At 41.4% G+C, this 22,539-nt stretch overlaps 1 protein-coding gene and 1 long non-coding RNA gene across 10 annotated transcripts in view; one reads left to right on the top strand and one right to left on the bottom strand.

The window, feature by feature from the left end:
- PIP4K2A (phosphatidylinositol-5-phosphate 4-kinase type 2 alpha) overlaps positions 1-22,539 on the bottom strand; it is a 194,382-nt gene that overhangs the window by 29,735 nt on the left and 142,108 nt on the right. For all 8 annotated transcript variants that reach the window (XM_039523547.1, XM_039523540.1, XM_039523541.1 and 5 more), the window contains 2 exons: positions 7,169-7,315; positions 2,234-2,272 (listed from right to left, as the gene is read on the bottom strand). In XM_039523547.1, the coding sequence (XP_039379481.1) occupies positions 2,234-2,272; positions 7,169-7,315 (186 nt within the window). The remainder of the gene's footprint in view (positions 1-2,233; positions 2,273-7,168; positions 7,316-22,539) is intronic.
- Positions 1,992-18,147, top strand: LOC120397549. 2 transcript variants are annotated; one of them, XR_005593856.1, is made up of 4 exons: positions 1,992-2,147; positions 5,289-5,388; positions 7,195-7,253; positions 17,916-18,147. It is a non-coding gene; the product is annotated as an uncharacterized LOC120397549 (long non-coding RNA). The 2 variants fall into 2 exon arrangements; XR_005593855.1 differs by having other exon boundaries at positions 1,992-2,189.

Genomic DNA, 22,539 nt, shown 5'->3' with positions numbered 1-22,539 from the left:
TTGTAGCTGCAGAATATTTGGTCTCAGGCCCTGATGCTGCAAGCGCTCTCTGCTCACAACACTCACTGAATTGGCTGCAACACTAGGCCTGCTTTGATCTACAATCGACAAATCAGATTCCTTTTAAAAAAAATACCATTTCAGCCATTTAAATGTTAACTGCGGGTTTTTTGGGCAGCATTTTTATTAGTATTTTTCAGGTTACCATTAAACAAGGAAAAACTATTAGAAATCAATGGTGAAATCCTGGTGTTACTGAAATCAGTGAGTTTTACGACAGACGTCAGTGGGGCCAGGATTTCACCCTACGTTAAAATAAGGATTATGGGCGGGATTTTTGAAAGTGCTCAGCATTGGTCTAATTCTATTCCCATTAATATCAATTATCATTGACTTCAGTGGGAGCAAAGTTAGGTCAATGCTTAGTGTTTTTGAGAGTCTTAACAGATACTAACTGTATTTGTACCAACAGGATATATTCCCCCATGTGATGTATACCAATATTCTACAGACTCTCTACAACACGAGGACACTCAGAGTTAGACTCCATTGAAATCTGAATATCCTTGATATTGTCTGATTTTATATTATCTCAAGTGTTATTTTAACATACTGGGATGTTGTGTTTTTTTGCATTTATATTAAATTATCACAGTGCTGACAGCAGATGTCTTCACTGTGCACTAGCTGCCATTCCAAAACAGTGGAGGGTTAAATTACTAAGGTTTGAAAACACAAATGGTTGTGCTATAAAAATAAAAATAGACTAGAAAAATAAAGACAGTTCAAGCTGTGGTCTTGAGGGATCTCCTGCAGAAGGGAGATAAATGCAGATATTGGATGTCATGATGATTCCAATTCACATCTGGGAGCTGCGAGATGGATGATGCTGAAAGAAAATGCATGAGGATCTGAACTGTCCAGTCATTTCCTCTTGGAAGGGAGAGAAAAATAATACTTAGCAGAGAGTTTCTCATGGGTCTAAAACAAAAGCCTCTATTTGAGTCATGACGTGCCGTTAGTAGCTTTCACCGCTAAAGCAGTTGATCGCGTCCGTCTCCAACTCATCAGTGCCGTCAGTGTGATTTACACAGAAGGGCTCCAAAGCCCAGAGAGGACACCGTAACTAATGCTCCATTTAAACAAAATACCAAAGTGGGTCCTGGGACAAAGCAAAGTAAGGTCTTTGACCCCACGCTGCTATGTGATCCCACACAGCGATATAATTCAGGAATTCCTTACAACTGGGGGAAGGGGAAGTTTAGAGCTTACTTATGAAAACAAGAAAATAAGCAGACTGCATTCTTAATCTTTTCCAGTATTTTGAAATTCAAATGGCTAGGAATCAATTTACTAGGTCATATATAATATATAGTGGAATATTCAGTTTCCTGTATATACCTGCAACAATTGCTCCTATATCTATTATTCAGTCAGGGCATTTGATTACAGATGTGAAACCATTAATAAAAAGTGGATCAAAATTTTGTTTTGTAATTAAAATAGATTTAAGAATTAAGTTTATTTTAAAATCAACAAGACGGAAGTGCCCAAAAGAATTGAGAAGACATTGATGGAGAGATAGAATAGAGAATGGAGATCTTACTTTTAGAGAAACATTTTCAGTAGCTGATTCCTAACTTGTACCTACAAAAAATGAGTGGGAACCTGTCTTGTGGGCAACAGCCATAACTGCATATGCATACAAGTCTGTCACAGGATCACAGTTATCCAGCTTGCACACACAAATACAGGCTTTATTTGTAAAGCTGAGGTGCCCACATTTCAAAATTTGTCTCTTAATGTTACAATGACACTAGAAAGGATGTCATTTCTATCAAATAAAATGGATTATCCACAAGGCTACAGCATGAAAAGTGGCAAGAAAAAAAAAGAGGGAGGAAGCAAGAGAAAACTTTCTGATACCACAGTCACAACAATAAGCTTTTCACATGGCAGGAACAGAAGGAGCTGGGAAGAGGAGAGGAAAAAGGGAGGATAGGTGGAGAAGAAGAGGTGGATTAATTCACTTACCTCTGATGTCACAATCTCACTACAGAACAATGGACTGTTCGTATGGCTTCAGTAGGTGAAGCAGAGTTGAGAAAAGAAGAGGAAAGAGCAGTAGAACAGAAGGGGAAAGAAAGGTTAGGTGCACAAGAGCACCAATCGTACTCGTCCTAAAATGGGTTAGCAGCTAAGTAACTGGACAAGACATGCAAATTCACCATACCTTTTCTTTGTCACTGGCTTCTCTAGCCACAGTAGAGCCCTGAAACAGAAAGACTGAATCTAAAAATGTGCACATAAAAAGGAAATCAATTTAAAACTTTTAAGATAATGGACCAGAACGGGTTGGCGAAACTATGCCCTGAACCTGAAGACTGTTTGGCAGAGATGTAGTAAAGTGGTTATTTTGCCACAAACAGCTCAGGTAGTTTGGCTTGCTGCAATATTTTGAAGAGGATAGAGGATGACACACATGAAGGGGATGAAGTACGTTTAAATCACTGAGTGTTCGACAGCCATTCTCTTCCCCCTGTTGTGTTTTCTCTCCTCAGATCTCATCCTACTGCATCTTAGTAAGACAACATCTGGGAGGCTCATTTTCTTTGACAGATTTCTAAGTTTTGTATGCCTATATTTTGCTGTGTCACTATGGGTTGGAGAATACATGATAATAACTATACTATTTTAACACTTTGCTAAGACATGCAGTATGCTTTACAAAATGAGTTACTGTGTAGTATTTAAAATATTAGAAAGTACAAACAAAAGCAATAAAAGCACCCTACAGCAGTACTATGAAATATAAAATTAGAGGGGCTCTAAAGCTAAAAAGAAAAGCAAAAAAATATGGGATCAGCGGTGGTTTTATCAAGACTTTACCAGTAGGATTTAACTGTTTGATGAAGGGGTGTTGAATGCTGTTTTAAAATTGTCTTTGCTCAAACTAGTGAGCAAACATGCTTGTGCATTCTGAGTAAGCAGCAAGTGACAAAAAAGGGATGTTCCCTGGATTGTGAGCTCCTTGGATCAAGGATTGTCCTTCTGAAGTGTTTTGAATGTACCTCCCACACAGTAGTCAGTGCAGGAAATAAATAATGATAAGGATAACAATAAATAATTAATGTGTTTCTACAGCATGCAGACAACAGCCCCACAAGATCTAAAGCATTCACTGGCTCTATTTTTGTTGCATTGTGTATGCCGTGTGGAGAAATGCTGAAAAGGAGAATGCTATCTCTAGTGATCCTCAAAATTCATAGCCTTACCTTTCTCTACACGCATTTTAAATCCAAATACTTCAATGTTTTACCTGGAGAGAGATATCTGGGGAGCTGGATGCATAAAACAGATGTATGGACAGTGGCCTTTAGCTATATTATATGGCAACTCAGCAGGGATTTCATTACACATCATAAGCTGCCAAAAGAGTGAAAAAAGGCCCTCTGAATTAGTTAGTTACACATATTTTATTTTGTGTTCTGTATCATATCACTCCCATCCATTTCCAGGGGCTACTTGTCAGAAAGAAAGGTCAGTTAAGAACCAAACAAATAAAAAATGAAAATTGTAAAAGCTAAAGTTAGAGGGACACTTGAAATTAAGCTCATTGCAACAATATCAATTAAATGTAGTTTTAGGTACTGTCCTTGCCCCTTAATCTTGCCAAATTTTTGTGATTTTACAATCACACTTTCTTACTTATAAAAAATATTTGTCTTTTCCCTCTTGTTGTGCAAAAGGCATTCACAAACAACTGGGGACACTGACTATATACAGAATGTGGTCAAATGCATGAAGTAATCAAACTGAAAAATTTTTTACACCAAACTTTTGGGGTCAGTTTTCAAAAGCACTTAGTGTTGGCCTAATTGCTCCAACAGATGTCAATGGGAGTTTTACCACTAATTTCAACAGGAACAGAGTTAGGCCAATGCTGAGTAATTTTGTCTCTCAGCTCTTTTAGCTATAGTAATCTTAGATGTTCCTTGTAATCCAAAGCAGAAAAATAGAAGTGTAAATTCTAAATTGGTACGTCTTGAAAACTTTCAGCTACTACAGTGGACTCTGCTCCCACAGATTTTGCAAGCACTGTAACATTAAACAAAGTTAGAAAACAATGATTATTTTCTCTCTACTACTACTATGTCCAATGTAATTATAAATTTGTCTGGTGAAAGTTCATCCTGATGAATAAAACCTAGCCTCTGAAACAAGAATTTTCCCATCACCACCAACGTACTTTTGGCCTCTCCTCCTTCAACTGGACAAATTAACAGAAACACAGAGGTTCTGGAAAGATAACTAGCAACAAATGCTATTTATAGAAATGCTAAATGTGACTGATTTTTTCTTTAAATTTCTTTTTGTTATGTGTTTGTATATTGAGTCTGTATAAAACTAGGGTGTCCACATGATACTGCAATACAAATAAACATTTATATAATAATAGGAGGTTCCTATCGGAGCACTCTAGGTAACCCTACAAACACTTAAAAATGCAATAAATCAAAGAAGAAACACCAGTCCCATAATATGTATACATAATATTAAATAACCAAGCAGCACACAAAGAAACCAAATTCCCCATTTTTGGAACAAGGCTGATTATGGCACATGTTGACTGCATGTCAACTCTAACCCTTACCCATAACTGAGATCATTTTGTCTAAAATTAGACCAACGTGGTGAGTCATGAGAGAGGGAGTCATTCCAACTACTGGTTTGACAAGGAAGGTGATAGTTACAGATGAGCAAACCAGTTCAAATAAAATGAGTAATGGCCTCAAACTTGAAATGCCTCTGTATTTCCAAGTTTTGACCAAGACAAGAATATAAAATGATGAGAGCATTTCTCTTCATATTTCAAACATGGTCAAGCCAAGAAGTATTGGAAATCTTTTGATAAAATCTATTTTGAACTGATCAAAGATCATTGGTTAAGCATCTGGACTTTTGGATGCTTATCTAAATTGAACCCGCCCCTAAATCTTTTATAAATCATCCATCACTAATTCCGCCAATAGATTACTGACTCATTCTTTAAAAAAATCTTTGGAGGGCTCCCAAAACGTGTGTGCTTTTGGTTAAGTACAAACTTCTGTATCTCTGCTGATCAAGATATGGCATGTGTCAGTTGGTTAACTTAAGATGGGCTAAAGGGCAGCATGAATATGTATCTCCATTAGAGAGAGCGCGAGCGAGAGCATCCATAGCACAATTAAGAAGTATTCCCATTCTCTCCTTTGTAATCTCCTCTCATGTTTTACTCTCTCCCACAGAGGCCATAATGCTAGACACTGACGAGCCAGTTCTTGAACAACTGTTAGTCAGTTCTGAGAAATCAGCTTGGACGAAACATCCAAGTGACACCTTTTCCAGGTAGCTATTTGTCTGCAATAGATGGGGGTGTAAGGGATGACGCGTTATGCAGTATGACACTTCTCTCAGTAATATACAGTACTAAGTAACAATCTTTGAATAAGCTTGCAGACATACTTACGTAGTCAAATGTGTGCAAAAAAGTTACCCACCTTTTATAACTGTTGTTCTTCGAGATGTGTTGTTCATGTCCATTCCATTCTAGGTGTATGCGCACTCACGGGTATGGTCATTTGAGATTTTTGCCTTAGCGCTATCTGTAGGGTCAGCTATGGTGCCCCCTTGAGTGCTGCGTCCATGCACTGGTATTTCAGGCGTTGCTGGCCCTATACCCTCTCAGTTCCTTGTTGGCCTTCTTCTTCGGTACCGGTGATAAGGAATGGTGCAGAATGGAACTCAGTGCCGGGGGTGCACTTTGCTCCAATGCCAAAGTGCTCGGCAAATCAAGCTGGGATGGCTCAGAGGCCGGGTGGAGGGCAGACTCCATCAGGAGGGCCCTAAGTCGAATGTCCCGCTCCCTCTGTATGCAGGGCCAAAAGCTTTCGCAGATACGGCCCTTGTCTTTTATGTGTGCTCCCCCAAGCACTTGAGACAGCTGTCATGGGGGTCACTGATAGGGACTGGCCTGTTACAGTCTGTGCAGGGCTTGAACCCCAGAGACCTGGGCATGCCCTGCCAGGGGCAAAGTCCCTGCTGGGACTCTAACTACTAACAACTAAACACTGAACAGGTACTTAACACTAACTATTGAAGAATCAACTACATACAAGGCCTTAAGGGACAAAGTCCAAAGGAGGAAAAAACCGCTGGCCCTTGCTAAGCAAGCAAAGACGCGCCAACTAACCACCATGGGTGATAAGATGGAACTGAGAGGGCATAGGGCCAGTGGCGCCTGATATACCAGTGCACGAGCATGGCACTCAAGGGGGTGCCACAGCTGGCCCTAAGGATACCACAACAGCAAAAATATCCGACGACCGCACACGTGGGCACATGCACACCTAGAATGGAATCGACATAAGCAAACACTCAAAGAATGACAACGTTTACTATAAATAATGTTTAGAAATGTAAGGAGATACTTTGGGAAGGAAATTTAAAACAAATCCCTTATGAAAAGGGATTGAAAAATACATTTGGGCAATTCATTTTAAGTATTATATATTAAATATTGGCTGAATTAGCAATAGTAGCCAAACATTTTAGAAAACAGGTGAAACATATCTGGTAGAGGTACCAGGCACCAAAAGTTATGTACTGTAGCATTCGGTCCAACTCCTCTACCTTAATTTCTTTTAAATATCAAAAGAACTATCACTGTGAAAACTATATAAGTGATAGATATTTCTATTTGAATTACATCTCTTAAAATATTACAAAAAGCCCTATGCAAAATAAGCAGTGGCCCCCCACGAAGTTGATCAAGGGAGTATAGAAAACAGAAGGACTATATTATTATTATTACATTTTCACAGTGGTTTTTAGTTTCAGCCATTAACAATTAGTTACATTTAGCAAACATACTCTGCTAAACCACTTCCCTTAAAGCATGCATGATACAGCTTAAATGGCGTTACTTGTATAAAAATGTTTTCCGGTTTAGCTAACCACACTTTTCTTTATTTTAGAAGTAACCAATATAACTTCTGAACAATATTCATTTAATAGATTTGATTGTGCTTTGCAACAACCAACGTCTAAAACACTCAATAGAATAGTTAATATTTATTTTAGCAATTTTAACTACTTTAACAATGTTATATCCAAAGTTATATCTTACCTTTAAATCATATTTTCTATAAACAGACAAACGATGGCTGAACACGTTTCTTGTTACAATCATATATATCTCAACTCCATCAACGGTAAGCCGGTACATGCCAAAAAACTGGGGAAGAAGTGTAACCCCATGACACTCCACAATATACTACAAAGGACAGAAGAAAAAAAAGAAATAAATACAACTTTTTAAAAACTCAGATCCAGAGAGACAACTACATATACAGCATGTATGTCGTGGGTGGATACACAAACCATTGAAAAAACAAGTCTCCAAACACACTGCATCCACACAAAAACCACTGTCATAGGCAAACCTTTAAAAAGTTGTTATACTTGTAAACCAGTGTCAAAAACAAAATCCTTTTTTATATTAACAGCATTCCTTATGACATTCAGTTTCCTTGGCTTTTCAGAATAGGGTAGACTCTCTTTGTGTTAGTTGACAGCACTGTGTGTTTTATTAGTCCAAAATCAGCACAATTTGATCTCACACAAAGGAGAAATTGTCCTTTCAAACACTACCCCACTTTGTTTTATTCTCTGTTGTACTGCATTTTGCCTTTAGTCTGTAGATACTTTGGTACAATTTTTCCAATACTTGTTTAGCATAGTGTATGCTTACAGTGTACATAAAAAACAAATAGAATCTGTCAATTCCTTTGTGCTAGTTCTCATGTTAAATCAGCACCTCAGGATTACACAATCCACTTCTAGCAGGCAGAAAAAAATGCAGAATACATGTGTTTTTTATTTAGAGAACATTTCATCTCCCCATATTCCTTCACAGATGGGATATTAGCCCTGAAGAGAATCTGTCACCCTACAGACACAGGGTGCTCCACCACAGTTCTGATATCACCTGCCTTCCAACTAGTAATTAAGAATATTGTAGAAACAGTATTCAAGGAAGCATAAAAATACAGAATTCATCAAGAAAAAAGTTATTTAAGAAGGAATGATAATTTATTGTGAAAATATATTATCAAGTATCCAAACTAGAGTAATCCAAACAAGAATTCAAATACTTCTCTCCTATTGCCTAGAAAAAAAGATATGAAGAAAGCTAGGCCAGTCTGTATGAGACAAAAGAAAAGGAAATGATAGTGTTCCTCTATCTTATTCTCATATAAGTCTCAGAGGGGCCTAAACAAAAAAAAAATCCTTATAGATGGGGAACCAAAATGCTACCAAAAGCTTCTACTAAAAGCAGAAACAGCTACAGATGAGTAGTGTTCAGTGAAAGCTAAAGCCTCTGCTTTTTGCAACAAAATAGTCATCGTTGTCAGAGCATGGTCTTTTGAAATATAGTTGATTTTACACCAAGTTTCTATGGCCATGTCTACACTATCAAGCTTACAGCTATACCGATGCAGCTGTGCTGCTGTAAGACCGCTCATATAGCTCCTTTATGCCAACGGGAGAGAGTTCTACCATCGACCACCTCAAAGAGTGGCAGCAGCTATGTCAGTGGGAGAAGCTCTCCCACCAACATAGTGCTGTGCACACTACGCCAGTGAAACTTATGTCACTCAGGAGTGTGTTTTTTCACATCCCTGAGCAATATAAGTTTTGCCAACAAAAGTGATAGTGTAGACATAGCCTAAAACATAGCAGTTTAAGCCATTTGACAATTCTCAAATTCAGACTACAATTAGATTTGAAATTATGTTAGCATATTTCTAATAAGAAGCACATTTAAGTGCAGTTTTCTAGGAAATTTCTCATCAGATTTCAAATCAACAAGGCCACACAGATTGGTGTCTCTCTAGTGGAGCTCTGAAGATTTTCCAATTCCTGAATGCTCTGCTAAAATCTAGAGAATTCTCTGACTCATTCTCCCTAACTTGATATTAGGTTTTGGAGACACTAAAGAAAGAAGTTCTGTTGATATTAAAATGTTAGTTAACTCTCAAAATGATCATGAAAACAATCATGTCCAGCAAAAACTGAAGGAAAATAGGGAAACAGCAAAGCTGGAAACTTACTATGAGCTGAACAAATTATGACTAAGAAACTGAATCACTTTATGTGCCAAACAGTACAAGGAGACTGAAGATAAAAGCTCAAAAGATGATTTAATCAGTGCACAGTGTCTAATATCTCAAATTCTGTATCCACTTGATCAAAGATCCTGAGTTATAGAGGAAAAATTGTTCATTACAGGATTGTCATTAGCCTCGTAAGCATGCTACACCTATTACTGGGCATATCACTCATTTTAGCCACAAATATATACACACAAACCTGATATTATCTTCCAGATTTTAGCACCACAAATTAACATTAGAAATACCCAAATTGAGGTAATAGAAAACTTTAGCATATTTAAAAGTCAAGTCCCCACTATCAAGCAGCATCTTCTATTACTGTGTTATGTTCATCATTATGTGCCGAATATATATTGCAAAGGCTAATGTCATATATTTGTGCTTTAGCAGGTTGGGAGTTGTGCTCATAAAAACATTTTCTAGATTAGGGATCGGCAACCTTTCAGAAGTGGTGTGCTGAGTCTTCATTTATTCACTCTAATTTAAGGTTTCGCATGCCAGTAATACATTTTAACGTTTTTAGAAGGTCTCTTTCTATAAGTCTGTAATATATAACTAAACTATTGTTGTACGTAAAGTAAATAAGGGTTTTAAAATGTTTAAGAAGCTTCATTTAAAATTACATTAAAATGCAGAGCCCCCCGTACTGATGGCCCGGGACCCAGGCAGTGTGAGTGCCACTGAAAATCAGCTCACATGCCGCCTTTGGTATGCGTGCCATAGGTTGCCTACCCCTGTTCTAGATGCTGCCTCCACTGGGTTGATCGTTTTCCATGATGACCCTGAAAATGAAACATCCACTTGCAGAAGAATTTCTGTGCTGGAGAAACTGTCCATCGACTGTTCAACTGTTTAAAGTCAGAGTGGTCAAGCCATCTAAAGTACTTATGGCCCATATTACTATGGTATCTGAGAGCTTGCGTGGTAGGTAAGTGCTATTATCCACAGTTTACAGACGGAGAACTGAGGTGCCTAGCTCAGGGCTGTCAATTCTACTGGGAGGCAGGGTACCCAGGAATCAGGTGTCAAGTATCAGAGAGGTAGCCGTGTTAGTCTGGATCTGTAAAAGCAGCAAAGAGGCCTGTGGCACCTTATAGACTAACAGACGTTTTGGAGCATGAGCTTTCGTGGGTGAATACCCACTTCGACAGATGCATGTAGTGGAAATTTCTAGGGGCAGGTATATATATGCAAGCAAGAAGCAGGCTAGAGATAACGAGGTTAGTTCAATCAGGGAGGATGAGGCCCTCTTCTAGCAGCTGAGGTGTGAAAACCAAGGGAGGAGAAACTGCTTTTGTAGTTGGCAAACCATTCACAGTCTTTGTTTAATCCTGAGCTGATGGTGTCAAATTTGCAGATGAACTGAAGCTCAGAAGTTTCTCTTTGAAGTCTGGTCCTGAAGTTTTTTTGCTGCAGGATGGCCACCTTAAGATCTGCTATTGTGTGGCCAGGGAGGTTGAAGTGTTCTACAGGTTTTTGTATATTGCCATTCCTAATACCTGATTTGTGTCCATTTATCCTTTTCCATAGAGACTGTCCAGTTTGGCTGATGTACATAGCAGAGGGGCATTGCTGGCATATGATGGCATATATTACATTGGTGGACATGCAGGTGAATGAACCGGTGATGGTGTGGCTGATCTGGTTAGGTCCTGTGATGGTGTCGCTGGTGTAGATATGTGGGCAGAGTTGGCATCGAGGTTTGTTGCATGGATTGGTTCCTGAGTTAGAGTTACTATGGTGCAGTGTGCAGTTACTGGTGAGAATATGCTTCAGGTTGGCAGGTTGTCTGTGGGCGAGGACTGGCCTGCCACCCAAGGCCTGTGGAAGTGTGGGATCATTGTCCAGGATGGGTTGTAGATCCCTGATGATGTGTTGGAGGGGTTTTAGCTGGGGACTGTATGTGATGGCCAGTGGAGTCCTGTTGGTTTCTTTCTTGGGTTTGTCTTGCAGTAGGAAGCTTCTGGGTACACGTCTGGCTCTGTTGATCTGTTTCCTTATTTCCTCGTGCAGGTATTGTAGTTTTGAGAATGCTTAGTGGAGATTTTGTAGGTGTTGGTCTCTGTCTGAGGGGTTAGAGCAGATATGGTTGTAACTCAGTGCTTGGCTGTAGACAATGGATCTTGTGGTGTGCCCGGGATGGAAGCTGGAGGCATGAAGGTAGGCATAGAGGTCAGCAGGTTTTCGGTATAGGGTGGTGTTAATGTGACCATCACTTATTTGCACCCAGTGATGAGCTGCCAAAATATTAACAACCGGTTCCCTCCTCCCCCCCCGGGGGGGGGGGTCATGCCCGGCCCCCCCAGGGGGGGCTGTGCCCCATCCAACCCCTCATGTTCCTTGACACCCCCCCCCGGGACCCCTGACCCATCCCCCCCCTTCCCTGTCCCCTGACTGCCCCTTGCCACCCCACCCAACCCCTCCTCTCATTCTCGATGGCCCCCCAGGACCCCTACCCCATCCAACCACCCCTTCTCCCTGTCCCTGACTGCCCCCACCACCTCATCCAACCCCTGCTCTTTCCTGACTGTTCCCCGGGACCCTTGCCCCCATTCATTCACCCTGTTCCCTGCCCTCTGACCGCCCTGACCCCTATCCAACACCCCACAACCCACCCCCTCTCTGCCCCCTTACCACACTGCCTGGAGCCGGGACCGGGTCCACTCCGCCAGGACCATGACCGGCGCTGCGGGGCCCAACTCCCCGAGCCCGGCAGGCACCAGGGGCCGAGCCGCTCGGCCGGAGCCGCGGGGCCCGACTCCCCGAGCCCGGCAGGCACCAGGGGCCGAGCCGCTCGGCCGGAGCCGCGGGGCCGGACTCCCCGGGGGCCGGAGCCGAGCCCCGCCGCGCCGCGGGCCTGACTCCCGGGGCAGGAGCCGAGCCCGCCCGCGCCGCCCGGCGGACCCGGGGCAGGAGCCGAGCCCGCCCGCGCCGCCCGGCGGACCCGGGGCAGGAGCCGAGCCCGCCCGCGCCGCCCGGCCGGACCCGGGGCAGGAGCCGAGCCCGCCGCCCCGCCCGGCCGGACCCCGGGGGCAGGAGCCGAGCCCCGCCGCGCCTCTCCTCCTCCCACTCCCGCACCAGCTTACCTGCCTGCCTGCTTGTTCAGGCTTCCCGCGAACATCTGATTCGCAGGAAGCAGGGGAGGGGGCGGAGCAGGAGAGGAGGGGGAAGTGAGCTTGGGCAGGAGCTTTTGTTAAATTTAGCAGCCCTTATAGAACTGGTTGTCCTGGAACAACCGGTTCTAAAAGGGGCTGCTAAATTTAACAACCGGATCACGCGAACCGGTGCGAACCGGCTCAAGCTCACCACTGTTTGCACCGTGGTGTCTAGGAAGTGGACCTCCCGTGTAGATTGGTCCAGGCTGAGGTTGATGGTGGGGTGGAAGCTGTTGAAATCATGGTGGAATTTTTCCAGAGTCTCCTTCCCTTGGGTCCAGATGATGAAGATGTCATCAATGTAGCATAGGTAGAGAAGGGGCGTGAGTGGACGAGAGCTGAGGAAGCGTTATTCCAGGTCAGTCATAAAAATGTTGGCATATTGTGGGGCCATGCGGGTGCCCATAGCGGTGCCACTGATCTGGAGATATATATTGTCATCAAATTTGAAATAGCTGTGCGTGAGGATAAAGGCACAGAGCTCAGCAACCAGTTGTGCTGTGGCATCATCAGGGATACTGTTCCTGACAGCTTGTATTCCATTTGTGTGTGGGATGTTTGTGTAGAGAGCCTCTACATCCATGGTGGCTAGGATGGTGTTTTCTGGAAGGTCACCAATGCATTCCTGAGGAAATTGTAGTTTCCTCAGGAAATCAGTGGTGTCACGGAGATAGCTGGGAGTGTTGGTGGCATAGGGTCTGAGTAGAGAACCCATCTAGGATCTACAACCCATCCTGGACAATGATTCCACACTTTCACAGGCCTTGGGTGGCAGACCAGTCCTCACCCATAGACAACCTGCCAACCTGAAGCATATTCTCACCAGAAACTGCACACTGCACCATAGTAACTCTAACTCAGGAACCAATCCATGCAACAAACCTCGATGCCAACTCTGCCCACATATCTACACCAGCGACACCATCACAGGACCTAACCAGATCAGCCACACCATCACCGGTTCATTCACCTGCACATCCACCAATGTAATATACGCCATCATATGCCAGCAATGCCCCTCTGCTATGTACATCGGCCAAACTGGACAGTCTCTATGGAAAAGGATAAATGGACACAAATCAGATATTAGGAACGGCAATATACAAAAACCTGTAGGAGAACACTTAACCTCCTTGGCCACACAATAGCAGATCTTAAGGTGGCCATCCTGCAGCAAAAAAACTTCAGGACCAGACTTCAAAGAGAAACTGCTGAGCTTCAGTTCATCTGCAAATTTGACACCATCAGCTCAGGACTAAACAAAGACTGTGAATGGTTTGCGAACGACAAAAGCCGTTTCTCCTCTCTTGGTTTTCACACCTCAGCTGCTAGAAGAGGGCCTCATCCTCCCTGATTGAACTAACCTCGTTATCTCTAGCCTGCTTCTTGCTTGCATATATAGATACCTGCCCCTGGAAATTTCCACTACATGCATCCGACGAAGCGGGTATTCACCCACGAAAGCTCATGCTCCAAAACGTGTTGGTCTACAAGGTGCCACAGGACTCTTTGCTACTTTTACAGGAATCAGGTGTTGCAACACCTAATCCCTTTGTGTACCTAGCCCTAAGTGATTTGCCCAAGGTCATATAAGAAGTCCATGGCAGAACAGGGAATTGAATCTGGGTATCTGGAGTCCCAGGCTACTCCTCTAACCACTGGAAAATCCTTCTTCTTCTAGCTGTATGGGCATGGTTTGAGAGTCAAGAGACCTGTGTTCAAGCCCAGCTCTGTTACTCGCTATGTGACCTGAACAAGTCACTTCTCAGTGCCTTAGCAATCCCATCTGTAAAATAATCTGTTAACACTACATACATGCAAAATAGTCACGGTAGGTATAAAACCAACTCTGGTCCACTTCCTGAAACTCATATCCCACGTAGCAGGATATAAATGAATCTTTTCTCTTATGGGATTATGTAAGAGGAGAACAGAGTGAGACTTGATTTACGTCCTACTGGAATATAAAGTTAAAGCTAGCTATTTGTTAGTACATTTCAGAGGAAGTAACCAGTTTTGACTCTACCAATAGAATTCTTTATATTAGCAACTTCCCCTAGCATAGCTCAAAGGACACTAGGAAGATTAAAGAGGTACTTAGCCATGCCACTGCAGAGTTTTAAGAGGCTTTCTTCTAAAAGCAGAACCTGCTCCATAACTTTTTCTTTCCTACTTGTTGCTACAAGTGTGGAGACTTGTGCAACTGCCACTTGATAAAATAATACTAAATTACCCCAAACTTTCCATTATAGCATTTCTTATCTTGATGGAGAGAGATAAAGGGAGGAATGCCACTTGCAGCGATAATCTAGGAGGTTGGTCTAGAACTTCCTACCTTTGAAACTATCAATCCCCCATTTCTGCATCACAGAGGAGGCAAGGAGAGTCATCTGTTTGGGTGGGAGCCCAGCAGGACTTGCATTGGTGGCTGTGGTTGGCAGATTTTCAATTTGTCCTTCTTGATATAAATGAAGTAACAAATTAGTCAACTCAAGTGCTTTTTAGGAAAGTTTTCCTGAAGTTTCCCACTCAGAGCTGGGATAAAAGTGAGCCTAGAAAATAAGCCAGTATATGCTTAGCAGGACTGCTTAATTTCAGTGTAACAGAAGACCTTCACTCCTTTAATGATAAAGGCTAATTCTTTTTTAAAGAACATTAACAAAATTCCATCAAGTAGCCTTGCTAAAATATTTATAATACTTAGCTAATAATACAATTACAAGTCCTTATGTATATGAAATCCATTTTCTTACATGGATGTTGCATGAAACAATCTACTATCCATTTTTCTTATTACTTTGGATAGATGATTTTTCTCCTAGATTTTCTTCACAGCAGAAGGGTTGTATTACATTTAACAAAATAAAGTACCATCAACATATGGGCACATTTGGCCTGCTGTGCATCCAAATATAGTTTTAAATAAGCAATTATATTACCTTTTTCTTGAACACAAATCTTAAAGGTGAAATGAGTTGCAAATGTTTGTGATCTTAAATTCTCCTTTCTGTGCTATATAAACTAAGTCTCAAAGTTCTTCTCAATCCAAAATCTCTCTCTGCCTCTTTTTGCATTAGGGAAAAAAAAAAAAAAGATCCTGGCTCTCACCCTTCTTGCAGGATGACTTTGGTGAGCTCTTAGGCAGACTGGAGTGGTGACACAGGATATATAATTGCAATGGTGACACAGGAAGAATAAATTGGGCCCTTTCCAGATCTTTTCTGATATATAAAGAATGCCTCAAAAAAAAAAAAAAAAAAAGGTTTTCTGCTGGATGACTTTGGCAAAACCAGCCTGATATAATCACAGGTGGCTGAATCCTGATCTCTCAGTGCCTGAATGGGGAAGAGCTGTTGACTGTCTAAGATTCGACATCTCCTTCTCGCTTAATTATGTATTCTGCAAATGCTAATTCTGAATGTACTCTATATTTTCTCTCTCTACCTTATTATCCCTTTAAAATAATTATATTTACAAAAAGGCTGTCAGCAAAGTGGCAAAAAGCTACAGTAGTCTTATATTATACATTTCTTAAATGGCAATAGTGCAGATTAAAGCAGCCACAGGAGGAGAGGGGAGATGTAAATTGATTAGTGATATAACTTCAAAAATATTTTGAAGACGTTAAAGAAGCAACAGTAGACACTGCTGCTTTGTGCTCATTCTTCACTTTCATTTCCTGTTCCTAGACAGCAGGAAACAGCTCACTGTATTGGGGGGAAAAACAGGTTAAAAAATCCTAATCTTGGAAAATTTAGATCAGAGAATTATGTTACAACAAATTACTGTTTCTAAATTAAAAAAAAGAAAAAAGAACCTTACATAGGTTTACACCAGGGGTAGGCAACCTATGGCACAGGTGCCGATGGCGGCATGTGTGCTTATTTTCAGTGGCACTCACGCTGCCTGGGTCCTGGCCACCGGTCTGGGGAACTCTGCATTTTATTTAATTTTAAATGAAGCTTCTTAAACATTTTAAAACCCTAATTTACTTTACATACAACAATAGTTTAATTATATATTATAGACTTATAGAAAGAGACCTTCTAAGAACATTAACATGTATTATTGGGACGCGAAGCCTTAAATTAGAGTGAATGAATGACGGCTCGGCACACCACTTCTGAAAGGTTGCCGACCCCTGGTTTACACATTTGCTCAGGATAGAGTTGAGTGCTATTCTTTTATCAAATCCTAGTGTGATGGAATTTATTCCATTGATGAACTATTTAACAGGAAAATTATCTGATGGGCATGTAGCTGACCCAGTGAAGGGATTCATTAGCTGAATTACAAGACAAACACATAAAGCAATGAAAAGTTATAAATGCAAGAGATATCTGCTATTCATCATGGGTCTTGTAAAAGCTGTGAAAGATGCGTCTCACTGCTAAATCATTTGAGATTTAAATGAAATTGCACTCATTTAGCTCAATTTTTCATGAATGGTTCTGAGGCACAAGTCTATGACTCTCAGTCCTAGAGCCTCAGGAGAACACAATATTTAGTTTTACGTATCAATTTGAAAGTCTGGCTAGAGGACCACCAACTTTTGCGTCTATCCAGGACTCAGATCTGATAGCAGGAGCCTGAACCCTAACATAAAACACTGGATTTCTGATAATAACCTGCAGGTTTAATACCTCTTGAATGTACAACATTCAAGGTAAATATTTAACAACTACAGGTGAAATCCTGGTCCTGTGGAAGTTAATGGGAGTTTAGCCATTGACTTCAATGGGCCAGGAAAGAATCCTAAGTATTTAAACTAAATGAAGTAACATAATAGATGTTAACTGTTCATAATTTTAGTGTAAGCACAAAGGGCCACATTATGCGTGGAAAACACCCTGTGCAACCTCATGATTTGCATGGAGTTCAGTCAGCACAGAATTTGGCCCCAAGTCTTTTCTCCACTCCATGCAAAATCCCCCACAATAGTCTTTCATGGAAGAACACCTATGAACCTTTTCCCCTTGCAAGATTATAAACACACAGAGAATCACACCAATATTCTAAAGAATTTAAGATTCTTGACTTAAATTTTCAATATAAGTAACTCAGCACATTGTATTCCTCATTTTGCTGTTTTGCTCCAAAAATTACCTCATCTTCTCTGTGCTTCTCCAATATGTTGGTTACTCCCTCCAGAACTACCCATCTTGGGTTTGTTGAATAGTGGGGTAATGTACTCTATAGGGAGTGACTTCTAAAGCCCACTAACATGTTGCACATTAACTGGTCAACATAGATGCTATAAGTATACTCAATGTTCCCTAGTATGCTTTAATGTAGTGCTGTTTGAAATAGTACTATGTTAAGTGAACTAATGAATTTTTAGTGAGCACCAGCAGGGTCTACACTGACTAATTCATGTGCAACACACAGTGCACTGTAGAAATCACACACTGTAGTGCACATTTAAATCCTCACTGTGTTGACAAGCCCTTAGAGTGATATCAGAATATCCTTTTGAGCACTTACAGTAAGACAGACAAAAATCAAGTACAATTTGATTGAAGAGTTCTCTTTTCTTTTCCAGACTCCTATTTTACAAGTGGCTTATCCAGATTCCTTGGCTGCTAATCATCATCATCCTCTGGTTGAAAATTTTTCTCCATCTCCAGTTTCCCTCATCTGTGCTAAAAAATTCCTCCTCCATCACCACCAGCAATGGCTCTCAACCTTGGACTCAAATTCTCGATTCCACCTCCCACACAATGAATCCATGCTAGCTCCTGAATTCCACAGTCTTGCACCATGCTCTCGTGTGGTTTGTCTTCTCTCACCTATTTTCTGTGCATTTTCTTTCACTTACCTTTCTATCATCTTTTTTCTTTTCTGACCTCTGTCTGACTTGTGCATTTTTCTGCCTTTATTTTCTATTTTTTTTTTTGCTGTTGCTTTTTATCTGGTTTCTTTGTTCTCCATCTCCTTCCACCCACCTCGTCTTCTCCATTCTTCCATACCTCTGCTAACTGGGAATTCTCCCCCTGTCCACTGCACTGCACAGTGCTGGTCACTACAGGCTGTCTGTTGCCATAGAGACAGCAGGCAGCGTAGCCGGCACCACTGGTATGTACAGTTACCTGGGGAAAGAGAGAAAATATGCAGCCCTTAGCTGAGTATGGTGCCTGCCACGGTGACTGAGGTGCCAGTCAGTCTGCTTGTTCCTTAGCTGCCGGGGCCGCTTTGGGCAACGAGGGCTCTAGGAGAAGCCAGGGTCCCCTGCCACTCCCAGGAGTCGGAGGTGGATCCCTGGTTGGGCGGAGGGTCCAGCCGCAGCGATACCCCCGTGAAGCACCATTGCAGACACATAGCCTGACATATGTCCTTTGCCTAAAGCCCCTTTCCCCTCTGGTGCTGGGGGGCTCCTCTTTTTTTGATGCTTCTTAGGTACCGATGAGGGGGAATGGTGCTGGGCAGAGCGTGGGGTCCGAGCTGGAGGGCTCCAATGCAGGATGAAGCATAGCCTCCACGAGGAGGACCATCAAGGGGATATTCCTGCTCTTTCTGGGTTCTAGGGCAAAAGTTTTTCCAGTTTCTGCACTTGTCCTTTCTATGGGACTCCTCCACGAACTTCAAACAGCTGTCATTGGGGTCACTTATAGGCATTGGCCTGTTGCATGACGAGCATGATGTGAAGCCGATAGAGCGGGCCATATTCTGCTCCAAGGCGAAGTGCCAGATGGGACTCCACTACCAAACTAACCTAACACTTAACTCAGTGGTCCCCAACCTTTTCCGGGTGGTGGGCGCCAGACAACGAGCCACCAAGGACCGTGGTTGGCGGACAAGCATCCGCCGAAATGCCGCCGAGAAGCAGCAACATCAAGAGGCGTCGCTGCCGAAATGCTGCTGAAAATCAGCGGCATTTCGGTGGCGACGCCTCTTGATGACGTCACTTTTCGGCGGCATTTTGGCGGATGCTTGTCCGCCGGCCAGTACGCAGGCACACATAGATGCCCCAGTGGGTGCCATGGCGCCCACGGGCACCACGTTGGGGACCACTGACTTAACTTAATGGCTAACTAAGTACCTACAAACTATATACAAAAAAGATATATGATGGGCTGTAAAGAACCGCTAACGATATTGCAATGCTAGACGAGGTGCTTTGACAAACTGCCACAGGCGGTAAGAAGGAACTGAGCAAGTGTAGGGTCAGCAGTACCTAATATACCAGTGCATAAGCACGACACTCAAGGTGGTGCCACAAGTGACCCTACGGATACTGCTAAGGCAAAAATCTCTGACAACTGTGCACGTGGGCACACACACCTAGAATGGAATTGACATTAGCAAGCACTTGAAGAAAAAATATTAAATGCACAAGTACAAAATGGCGAATAACTGGCTAGATGGTAGTACTGCTGGAAAGGACATGGGAATTAGTGGATCACAAATCAAATATGAGTTAATGTTGCAAAAAAGACTAATATCATTCTAGGGTGTAACAACAAAAGCACTGTATGCAAGACACAGGAAGTAGTTGTCCCGGGTACTTGGCACGGGTGACACTTCAGCTGGAGTATTGGGTCCAGTTTTGGGCACCACACTTTAAGATGTGGACAAACTAGAGAGTCTCCAGACTCCAAAGGAGAGCAACAAAAATGATACAAGGTTTAGAAAACCTGCCCTATGAGAAAAGGTTAAAAAAACTGGGCAAGTTTGATCTTGAGAGCCGTATGGCAATAGCTAAAGAATCACAAGAGTTTTACAGTTGTCACTGCTGCTCAAATTCTTCACTTCTAGTGAGGGTATTGTTTCCCTCTGAATCTCAGCTGGTACTTTACATTGCCCCCTCCCACTCTGAACATTTACATATTCCAACCTCATTTTTCCACAGAATTGTTATGTATATTTTGATTGAGGGTTTGCATTTTCCTGCAAGCTCTAAGGTCTTTTCTATACTAGAAAAATCACACTGTTTTAACTAAAATGATTTAAAAAAATTATCTAGTTAAACTGGTGCAACCCTTTAACTAGACACACAAACTAAATCAATTTAAAAATAAATATGGTTCAACTTTTCTAGAATAGACGAGGCTTAACACCTCATGGCTTCTGCAGCATCTCATGTTTTTTAAATGCTGAAGATTTTGCTGCACCATAAGTAAACACACATTTTGTCTTTTCCCTATTCACTTGGTATTTTTTCAGTTTTAATATTAACAGATCAAATTGCCTTTTTGTAGAATTATACCGTAGTGGTAAATGAGAATGCTGGAACCTACACTGCCTCTTTTGAAAATGGATGAACTGTAGCCATCATAAGACTTCACCTTTAATGTGCTTAGTCATAAAAGAATGACTTCTACTGAAAATCATCAGCTCGCTACATTTTCCATAAGTACGCCTTAGTTTTAAAAAATCCTATGCCAAGGAAGTTTAAAACAGGAGATTGCATTTATACAATGCACTATATTAAGGAACCTTTTTTCTTTTGTAGTACAATATTGCAAAAATGCTGCTATAATTAGGAGATGGAATTTTCAGAAGCTTCTCAAACATTTAAAATTATGATAAGCTAGAACATTTGACACACGTCTTGCTAAATGTACCCTCTAAAATAGTTTATCCTCACTGAAAAATAAAAACCTTATTGTTAAAATGACTCTTTAAATTTAGGTTAAAACCTAATGTCAATATAAATGTTTTCCTTTACATCTTTTTTAAAATTCAGACTAAGGGCTTGTCTAGACAAACAGTTACTGTGCAGCAAGATGGACTGTACATCTACAGAACTCCAGCATGCTGCGCACTAACTTTTCACCCAGACCCTGATGCATTAAAAGCTCCCTAGTGTATTTGCATACTGCTCTTATTCTCCATTCTCCTGATATAAGACAGAATTTTAAATGTTAGCAGTATGCACTTACTAACTGCCACTTTAGGTGGCAAAGTCCAACACTTAGACACCATTGAGAGTTTCAAAACTCCTTATTCAGCTGCCACCTAACCCTGCAGGTGCCTAAACCCCCATGGCTCCTAAATTTCTGCAAGTGGGTATATGCAAAGCTGCCTTAAAGTCCTTATGCTGCTGAGCTTTTTGGAGCTCTAGCATGCACCTACGTCCTGGCAGGATTCTCAAAATTAGATGGGTTTCTACTGGATCAGGCCTTCCACAAAAGATAACCAGTGAGGAGCAGGCTGGGAATTTTTGAGGCCAGGCTATTGGGTATTCTGGGGGTGAGTCTCTCTCAGTCTCTCCTGTTGTATAAACACTTTGTATAAACAAACATTTCTTGGAGCAAGGACATTAACTCTCCCATGTTCCAGGTCAGTGCTCTCACCACTGGGCTACTGTTTTTTTTTTTTTGTTTTGTTTTTTTTAAATAGGACTGAAAGCAAAGTCCCAGGCTCATCTGATGAGTTCACTAGAGGCTTTAGTAAGTCAGATTAAAGCTTCAAATCACCTCTCTGATTTTTTAAAGTGACCCCTCTGGTTTTTATAGTAATTTTTCATGTAATTCTTTCAAGACTAGTTCAATGTAACCTTTTAATTGTGGATACTTGTATATAACTAGTTTCTAATATTAGAATCTAATTAAATTTGATCTTTTCAGCTATTTCCTGCTACTTTATGGAAAGTATTATGTAAAATAGCAGTAATAAGCTTGTAAATGGGGAAAAGTGTAACATGACAGGTTTTGAAAAATGCTACTCGATACTGTAATAGAAATACACTATCCAGGGAGACAGCTGTGAGCCCTGGAAAATTTAAACACAAAAGGATATTAATCTGATAGAAGTGAAAACCTAGTTTTACCTTCTACGTATTGAAAATATCCACCAACTTACATTGTGTAGAAGACTGACTGGTTAGGGATTAGTGGTCATGACACACTATATGAATACTGATTGTCCCATTGACAAATTACTAAAAAGCAGATCAAGACCAGACAGTACTTCTAACGACTTTCTGATTCTGTTTTTTTCAGTGGCAGTTTCATATAGTATATGTGCACTGATATAACAACTCCAATACAAATGCCATTGCAAACAAGATTTATTTTAATTTGGATTTAACTTTTCTTTCAGCATTATCATAATAACTTTGTTCTTTTAACAGCAGGTTGTCAAAAACACCTAAGGAAAAATATCATACACTGAAACTGCTCTGTTCCTCTGGCTCTCAGTGTTTATGAAGTTTAGATAACATT

Source organism: Mauremys reevesii, linkage group 2 (assembly GCF_016161935.1).
Source record: "Mauremys reevesii isolate NIE-2019 linkage group 2, ASM1616193v1, whole genome shotgun sequence".
NCBI lineage: Eukaryota > Metazoa > Chordata > Testudines > Geoemydidae > Mauremys > Mauremys reevesii.
Note: the sequence above shows the minus strand (reverse complement) of the source record. Positions and strands in the feature narration are given on the sequence as shown.